This window comes from Monodon monoceros, unplaced genomic scaffold (assembly GCF_005190385.1).
Source record: "Monodon monoceros isolate NGI ecotype Baffin Bay Population unplaced genomic scaffold, NGI_Narwhal_1 Super_Scaffold_6, whole genome shotgun sequence".
NCBI classification, from domain to species: domain Eukaryota; kingdom Metazoa; phylum Chordata; class Mammalia; order Artiodactyla; family Monodontidae; genus Monodon; species Monodon monoceros.
In genome coordinates, this window is record NW_021703783.1 from 40306265 (window position 1) to 40315238 (window position 8974).

General features: G+C 55.5%; 1 protein-coding gene across 1 annotated transcript; it reads right to left on the minus strand.

Annotated features, from left to right (window-relative positions):
- Window positions 1–955: 955 nt before the first annotated feature.
- KRT8 (keratin 8) lies at window positions 956–8102 on the minus strand. Its single transcript, XM_029205867.1, has 9 exons — window positions 7664–8102; window positions 5087–5295; window positions 4399–4459; window positions 3814–3909; window positions 3064–3228; window positions 2664–2789; window positions 1861–2081; window positions 1665–1723; window positions 956–1369 (listed from the first exon to the last, which is right to left on the minus strand). The coding sequence occupies exons 1-9, from the start codon at window positions 8006–8008 to the stop codon at window positions 1182–1184; spliced, it is 1470 nt and encodes a 489-aa protein (XP_029061700.1). The 5' UTR covers window positions 8009–8102; the 3' UTR covers window positions 956–1181.
- Between the last annotated feature and the right edge of the window lie 872 nt (window positions 8103–8974).

Genomic DNA, 8974 nt, shown 5'->3' on the forward strand with positions numbered 1-8974 from the left:
CTGGACCCTCTGCATAGGTTTGTTCATTCTCCTTTAGGGTTTGGGAAAGTCTGAAAATGCCCCCATCTCAGCCATTCTAAGTAAGGGCATGTTCCACACTTAGTTCAGCACTAAGGGGCCAGCGTGTCTGCCGGGTAGTCCACGGGTGGTAGCAGTGGAGCCACCGCTCCACCCAGCCCCGCTCCTGCCCCAACAAGACAAGCAAAAACCCTTTACACACTTCACAGGACCCAACCACACCCAAATACACACAGCACGCCCTCCACCTGCAAACACAGAACGCACACACCCTTTACACACTCAGCTGTATGTGGTACAAACACTGCATGTAAATGGGTGGAAAGGGGTGGTGAGGTGCCATGGGGGTGGGTGTGACTGTGAGTGAAGCACGGAAGGGGCCATCTGTCAATGCCAAATCCTATACTATCTTGGCTTTTAGAAATTGTGGGTGTGACACACCCAGCTGCTGAGAATGGACTCTGGGCCTCTGAAGGGACGGAAAACCAGGATTCCTTGTCCCCAGCTGCTAAGGAATGAAGATGTACAAAAACACCTCTGGCCACCGAGGAAATGCCATGTGCCTGGCTGAGGAGGAGGACAGGCTGGAGAACTGGATGGTCCTGGGTTCAAATCCCAGCCAGCCACTTTTTAATTAGGCCAATTACTTGGTCTCTCTGGCCCTGGTCCTGAGGCCGACCTCCTGTGAGGTCTACAGGAAAGGAAATCTCCTGATACTCCAATCTAAAACCTGCTCTGCGCCCCAACAGGGTTTGTTGCACAGATCAAATGAAATGGGGTATTTGAAACCAAGGCATCAACGAGGTTTTTCAGCAAAGTCTCCCTGGAGGAGGTCAGACTTTCCTCCACGTGTCCCCCAACCCCAGCCTTCTGATCCCAGAGGGAGGCCTCCTGACCACCTGTCTCCCGCCCCATTGACAGACAAGGGCTGCGCACAGCCAAATGTGCTGGCAGAGCCAGCTGAAGCTTTATTCTGAAAAAGACACTTGGATTGGCTTTTTTGGGGGCGTGGGCAAGAGAGGGAGCCCCAGGCAGTTGACTCCCCCAGGGGTGGGCTAAGGACAGGACTGAGCCTCAGGTCTTTGGTTCCAACACTCCCCTGCACAACTCCTTCTTGCAGGAGCAAGTGAGCTGGGGAGGCTGGGAGGGATCGCGGGAGCCTTTCACTTAGGCAGGATGTCAGAGGACTCGGACACCAGCTTCCCATCACGGGTCTCAATCTTCTTCACAACCACAGCCTTGGAACTGGTACGGCTGAAGGAGCCAGAGCCCCCTCCAGAGCCCAAGCTGGACTGGTAGGAGCTCAGGCCGTAGTTGAAGCCAGGGTTCCCATAGGCTGAGGTCAGCCCACCTGGTCAGGAACAGAGGCAGCCACGTGAGCACAGGAGCCCATGCGCACATCAGGGGCCACGCCCCCTTCTCCCTGCTACTCCAGACCGGACGTGGTCCCCAGGGATAGGGAACCGCCCTGGTTCACTCCTCCAAGATGGTGGGGAAAAACCAGGAGCAGGGCGGGAAAGAGCTTTGCTATTAGCTACGTGACCTTGGACAAGACATTTAACTGGGCCCCAGCTTCCTCAGCTATACCGGAGGGAATTGTATAGGAGCTGCCTCCTGCCCTGCCCCCCCAGGACCAGGACACTCACCTGAGTACCCGCTGGTGGTCTTGGTGTGGATGCTCATGTTCTGCATCCCAGACTCCAGCCTGTACCCAGAGGACACATGGAATGTCAGGACCAACCCCTGGCCCTATCCCGGGACAACAGGACTCAAGTCCCACCCCCCCCACCCCAGGTCCCAGGGATGGGGTGCCAGGGCCGGTCAGAGAACGCCCACACCCACCGGCTCTCCTCGCCCTCCAGCAGCTTGCGGTAGGTGGCGATCTCCACGTCCAGGGCCAGCTTGACGTTCATCAGCTCCTGGTATTCGCGCAGCTGCCGCGCCATGTCCTGCTTGGCGGTTCTCAGAGCGGCCTCCAACTCAGCCAGCTTGGCCTGAGCGTCCTTGACGGCCAGCTCCCCACGCTGCTCGGCATCAGCAATGGCGGCCTCCAGGGAAGCCCTCTGGGGGGGAGGGGACAGGTAAGCAGTTAGAGCAGAGTCTGCTTGCCTCCTCCCCTCCTCCCCCTGCACCCGCTCTCCCTTTCCCCTCCTTTAGGGACCCCCTCTCCCTGACCTGGACTAACCAACTCCACCTGGCTCAATCCAAGAAAATGCTACAGGTGGGCGAGATTCAGGAAGCGGAATGGGGAAATATGAGCAGCTTCCAGGCACTTCCCCGCGCAAACTTCTCACCTGGGACGCTGTGCGGTGTTATCCCCACCCCCAGCTGGACTGGATCTCTGCTTTCTAAACTTCCTTAAAGCATCAGAGCCCAATCTTACCCTGATATATAAGACAGATATAATAAAGCAGGCTTGGGGGACCCATCCTGGACCCCCAACCTACCTGCCCGGCCCCTCACACAGGGGCCTCCTCAGCACCCCTCAGCCTCCCAGGAGCAGTCTGGGCTCTAGCTGCCCCTCCAACTCCTGACTCTGGTCTAGGATTCCTTCCCCAACCCCCAGACCCCTCACTCCTCCTGCATTATCTCCTCTCACCTGGAGGTGTCCCAAGACCCTCTCCCATCCCCAGCCCAGCCCATACCTGGCCTTTGAGGCCCTCGATCTCAGCCTGGAGTCGGTTGATGTTCCGGTTCATCTCGGAAATCTCCGTCTTCGTGCGACGGAGGTCATCCCCGTGCTTCCCAGCCAAGGTCTGCAGCTCCTCGTACTGCAGATGTGAGACAAGGAGTGAGGTTGAGAGGGGACCCCCCGGTCCCTCCGAGGGAGAATGCCCTCTCAGCCAAGTCACCAGAACCCAGGTCATCTCTCCCCTACCCGCCTCTACACCTCTGGGCACAGGGACGTCCCTGTCCCCCAGCACTACTTGGCAGCCCAGCTCGCAGCAGGCAGAGTCAAGTTTGAAATCCTGCTCCCTCCTCAAGGACTAGGGCACAGAACTAGCCAGAAGGGGAACACCAGCCTATAGTGACGCTGCTCTTCACCTTGATCTGGTACATGGTCTCGGCCTCAGCCCGGCTGCGGTTGGCGATCTCCTCATACTGGGCCTTGACCTCGGCGATGATGCCGTCCAGGTCCAGAGAGCGGCTGTTGTCCATGGACAGGACCACGGAGGTGTCAGAAATCTGCGACTGCATCTCGCGGATCTCCTGTGGTGGGGAAGGGAGGTGGTGAGGCCCTGGGCCCGCATACAAGGAGTTCCCTTCTGCAGAAGGGCCTTCCATAAAGGACAAGACAGTGGGAGTTAGGGCTGGAGAGAAGGCAAAGTTCCTAAAGAAGGAAAATGCGTCAAAGACCTGGAACTTGGAGGGAAGTAAAGATGAAATGAGGCCAGGATAAAAGGAAATCTGGCTTTGGGTGAGAAACCAGAGGGGCAGAGCCCTTCCGTGCTCTCAGCTACCAGTATGGCACCCACAGAGGGCTCTCATTCGGCCCAAAGAATCTAACTAAGGCCCTGGGGACAGAGCAGGCCTGAGCTGCAGCTGGGTCACCACTCTGTGTATGATGACCTTGGACAGGCTATTTCAGTTCTCTGAGCCCATTTTCTCATCTGTGAAGTGGGATAATAAACCCTCCCTCATGCAGGGGGACAGAACATATAGAACATCCATGCCGGGCTACTATTGGCAGCTGTAATTATTCAGTGGTGGGCCCTTGTCTGTTGGTGCGCTGGGGGCTGGGAGGGGCCTCTGATGGGGCTGGGGAACCTCAGTCTCCAGCGCCCAAGAACGTACCTCCTCATACAGTTGCCTGTAGAAGTTGATCTCGTCAGTCAGACCTTCCAGGCGGGACTCCAGCTCTACCTTGTTCATGTAAGCTTCATCCACATCCTGCGGGGCAGGGGGAGGGGAGCCTGAGCTGAGTGCCCACTCCTGACGCCAAGCCAGGGGCACCCAGCGGCCTGGACTTGGAACTTTCTAACTAATTGTCTTCCCCACCTCACTATGTGTGGCCTGACCCAGTCCAGTCTCTGCCCCATCACACCTGCATCCCCAGCCCCAGCACTTTACCTCTGCTTCCTACACACACCCTTCCCTCTCCTCCACTCCCCTCCCCCTCCCCTCCTCCTTCTCCTCCAGGAAGCCTTCTATAGCCAGACCTCAAATTCTACTGCTCCGTTTTCTTAACCATGTTTCAACATTGATGTCCAGAGTTCTGTCCAAATACACCTAACTACCTCTCTATCCTTCTATGCTAGATACCTAGGAGGCACCCAAATGTCATCCCATTACTTAGAAACATTTAAGAACAGAAAGCCTCTAGCCTGAGTCTCTAGGCGCCAGCCTCCAGTGTCTGGTGGGGGAATGGTACTCCCTCACCTTCTTGATGATGACAAATTCATTCTCCATGTCTGTGCGCTTTTGGATCTCTTCCTCATACCTGGTGAGACAGATATAATCAGAGGATGGAGGCAAAGGTGAGGTTGCTGTGGGTCTTTCCAGCGGGACAAGGATAGCTAGAAAATTCAGTTAATGGAAATGCAAGAAGATATGAGATGGCTGGTCTGGTCCTTCTGCCCCAACCAGCTACTGTTTCCCCACCCTTACTCCATGCTATCGTCAGCCAGTGGGGGGCCTGGAGCAGGAAATCTCTCTCCAGATCCACGAATACACTTTGGATTAGGCATTTGAGGAGGAATAGCAACAGGCACTGACATGAAACCTCAGACAGAACTTTCTGGAATGTGGTGGAAATCAGGGGTAAGGAAGAAATAGAGTCTAGGGCTATTAGCATACAAGAGAGCCTATTGGCTACCTCCGTCTCCCATTTTAGGTTTACTGTGTAAACATTAGCAGATAATTTGTTGTCCAAATTGGGACAGCTCTGAGATTGAAGGGGGAAGGGAGGTGCTATTAACAATGGGCATAAACCTAGACTGTCCTGAGAAAACCTTGTCCTGGGGTCACTCTAATTATATAAGACTGCACTGCCCAGCAAGCAGAGGGCCTTGGTGTCTTAGGCCTCTGGTCCCAAGGGGCCGGGCAGGGTGGGATGACAAAGGCTCACTTGGTCTTGAAGTCCTCCACCAGCCCCTGCATGTTGCCAAGCTCCACTTCCAGCTTCAGCTTCTCCTGGGCCAGGGTTTCCAGCTGCCGCCGGAGGTTGTTGATGTAGCTCTCAAACATGTTGTCTATGTTGCTCCGGGCTGTCTTCTGCTGCTGCAGGAGGTTCCATTTGGTCTCCAAAATCTTGTTCTGCTGCTCCAGGTGCCGCACCTGCATGATGAGGCAGAAAGGTCCACATCGCACATCAGGCCAGGGCTCAAAGTCTGGCATGAAGCAAGCACTGTCTTTTCCCCTCATCCAACTCCCCAAGCTGTGGGGTCTCCGGAACCCCATTAGTGCTGAGCTGGGGGGAAAGAAGGGGATACATGGTTGTAAGAGGATAGCTAGCAGTTATGTTGAAGCTATATTTGTAAAACAAATGATTCTTATTGACTTCGATTGTAATATTGCAGTCAATAAAAGTAGCCAAGTTTTAATTAACACTTTATATATGATTGAAAAAAATGTAGATTGTTCACAGCAAATAATAGTATCATCATGATTATTATTTGGAGTGGCTTTGAGGGACTCATTGACTATAAGGAAACTTTAGCCCTACAGCCTGGAGAGCATTCGCCAGAAGACCTAGGTTTTAGCCAAACACTGCTACCTGATCTTGAATTACTTCCCCTCTCTGAGCCTGGGTCTCCTCAGCCCTGCAATGGCTTAGAAGAACTCAGGCGAGCCCTATCCAGAGCCCCACCCCTGTGCAGAAGTCACTTTTAGCCAGGGAAGAGGCAAGAAACAAGGTAAATCTGTCTGCAAACTGAAGACCCTCCTCCCCACAGCCCTTCCTTTGAGCTCAACATCCAACCCCACCCTACTCTACCCTACCCCGAATCCACAACCCTGTCCTCCTGTCCCAAACACAAAGGTCCTAGGTTCCTTGGGGCTCAAGGAATCCAGATTTTAGGATGAAATTAAGGCATGTTGGAAGGGAAATGTTTAAGAAGAAAGAATAATAAACTGGTTCCAAGAAGAGGAAGGACTTTTTTTCTTTTTTTTTTTTTAAATCAACCCAAAGTTGGACTTCTTTTAAATTGGGAGGACTTAGAAGGTTATCTTAAGGGTCTGGTCCAGATCCAGCAAATCCCTCTCTGTAAATCTCTTTCTTCCCCAGCTCATTCTGCCCCAAAATTATAAAAACTAAGTGATAATAACATTTAGCCTTATTAGACTGTTTAATGTAAGCCAAACACTGCTAAGCTCTTACATACATTTTATGCTTGAATAGGCAAAACCTCTTTGACTTAGGGATTAGCGTGCCCATTTTGTAGATGAGGAAATCAGATTTAGCAAGGTAGTCCATCAAAGGAAAGGGCAGAGCACTGGGAACCTTCGGCCTGTGCTTAGCTACTCACTGGGAGGACCCCAGAGCTAGCAAAACGCAGTCAAGAAGTAAAGTGAAGGTTACTTAAAGCCAAGGAACCAGCAAGCACTTCCCAAAATCTGGGGAGCGCCGGTTTCCCGGGGGACTCCAATTCCTAAAGGCGCTAATCTGCCCCAGGATTTCCCTCCTTCCGCTCCCAAAATGCCTCCCAGGAGCCAGTCAGCAGGGAGGGGCTGAGCCTCCAGCGCGCTGGGGGCCCTGGGGCCCCTGAGGAGGCAAACCCCCGAGGCTGCAAAACCCGGCCTGGCGCCTTCCATGGGAAAGCAGAGCCAGTTCGTTGGGGCGGAGCCGGGGTAGTAGGGAAGAGTGAGAGGGGACCAGGGCCGAGCGGGGAGAGGGGGGTTAGCGGACAGACGCCTTATCTAAAGCCGTAAATCGTGGGGTTTAACAGGACGTGAAACGCAGGTGGGGTGTCGCACGCCCGCAGACTTTGAATCCTGGATGGGCTTTTCTGAAGCCAAGCCCTGGCGTCCACCCCACCCCGATACACACGCCCCCAGGCAGAGGAGCGGGTCCCAGTACCGCGGGCCTCGGCCCCGCCCGGCGCCGCCCACATGGCCGGCTCCCGGGGCCCTGGCCAAGTTATGACTCATCTTGATGCCCCCAACACTTGGGCCCCGGTACGCCGAAGGCCTGGATCAATATTTGCCTGTTTGAATCAAGACAGCCGCTTCCTTCTCCCAGAATCCTATCAATCTCCTATTTAAAAAAAAAAAAATTTAAAGCACAGGAGCACTGTTGAGAAGCCCTTGGGGCCATGCTAGGGAGAAGGGTGAACCTGAGGGAGGAACTGCCCTCCCACATGCCAGCTGAACAGCTGGGACTCTTCCAGAGCTGAAAGCTTTACAGACGATCAGACCTCGAGTTGGGGTGAGATGGGCGAGTGAGGGAGGGAGCCCCAAGATTTAGAGTCAGAAGCCGCCCGGACCCCCTCTCTATCCCTTCCCCAGCCCAAACCAAAGTACATGGGGCCGGGGGAGGGCGCCGAGACATCCGTCGGAAGCTTGAGTGGTGCCAGAGTGGGTGGGGCCCAGCAGGACGCCAGGGAGGGGCTGGAGATGTGCCCACCGAGGGTGGGGTGACCAAGAGAAACGGCTGGGATCCTGGTCCGGCCCCAGGCACCGCGGGCCACGCAGGGGGAGCCCTCACCTTGTCGATGAAGGAGGCGAACTTGTTGTTCAGGGTCTTGATCTGCTCCTTCTCCTGGGTGCGCACGGCCTGGATGTCGGGGTCCACCTCCAGCTTGAGGGGGCTCAGCAGGCTCTGGTTCACCGTGACAGCTGTGATGCCCCCCAGACCCGGGGCCCCACTGTAACCTGCAGCCAGACTCATGCTGCTGCCCAGGCCGCCCCGGAAGCTGCTGCTGCTGCCCACCCGGGAGAAGGCCGAGGAGCTGATGCGGGTGCCCGGCCCACTGGTGTACGAGCGGCTGCTGAAGGACCGGGGGCCGGAGGTGGACACCTTGTAGGACTTCTGGGTCACCCTGATGGACATGGTGGAGGCTGGAGAGGAGGCGAGGAGGCTGAAGCACACAGAGACTCGAGGAGTTGCGAAGCTGCTCCTAGGTGGGGTGCAGCTCCCCGGATGGCCTCTTATAAAAAAGAGCCCAGCCCAGGAGGAGGGGATCGGCCTTGTAGCTGAGTGGCTAGGCCCTGAGGGGGCAGGGCCTAACCTGACACCTGCCACCTACAGGCCGGACTCAGGTGGGGGCAGCAGAGAGCTGCTCCCGGCCCGGAGCCCACCCCTGCACCACCGCAGAGCCCAGGAAAGGGTAACTCAGTGAATGTGAGAAGTGCAAGGGCTGCCAGCCTCTACCTGTTCCCTAACAGAGCCTTGCGGGGTGGCCCAGCCACTGCAACCCTGAATCCTAGGTCTTATCTCCTTCCCTCCTGTGGGAAATAAATGCACAGACTGAGGAGCAGAGCAGGAAAGGGATCTGTGGCATTTGGGTCTCCTCTGAGCAGCTGACGCCCCAGAGGCACCACCCCGTGTCCTTCGTGTTCTTCTCTCCACCTGGAGTGATTATGAAGGTCTGCCCAGTTTGCAGGACAGGGCTGGGTTCCAAATCCTTGAACCCGAGGTCAACCATTTGCCTAGTCTCTCCTTAGTTACTGCTGTGCCCTCAGCCCTTGGTGCAATGCCAAGAGGGGCTGGGTAAACATTTGTGAAATGAATGAATGAACACACACACACACACATACACACACACACACACACACACACACACACACACACAGGCTGTCTTCCCTCTGGGGCTGTACATGCAAGTTAACGTGAGGTCCAACACAGCACTTTTCCTGGACACAACCCCGTGTCTTTCTCTCTTCCCAAGATCACAGGATTGAGCTTCCCTGGTGGCACGGTGGTTGAGAGTCCGCCTGCCGATGCAGGGGACGCAGGTTCGTGCCCCGGTCCGGGAGGATCCCACATGCCGCGGAGCGGCTGGGCCCGTGAGCCATG

Excerpts from the sequence above, each read along its gene's own strand:
- KRT8 (XM_029205867.1), bottom strand. The coding sequence starts at position 8,008 with ATGTCCATCAGGGTGACCCAGAAGTCCTACAAGGTGTCCACCTCCGGC. Across the intron at positions 5,296-7,663 it reads TCGCCTCCTTCATCGACAAG|GTGCGGCACCTGGAGCAGCA; the intron begins GTGAGGGCTCCC and ends CTCATCATGCAG. Across the intron at positions 2,082-2,663 it reads TCGAGGGCCTCAAAGGCCAG|AGGGCTTCCCTGGAGGCCGC; the intron begins GTATGGGCTGGG and ends CCTCCCCCCCAG.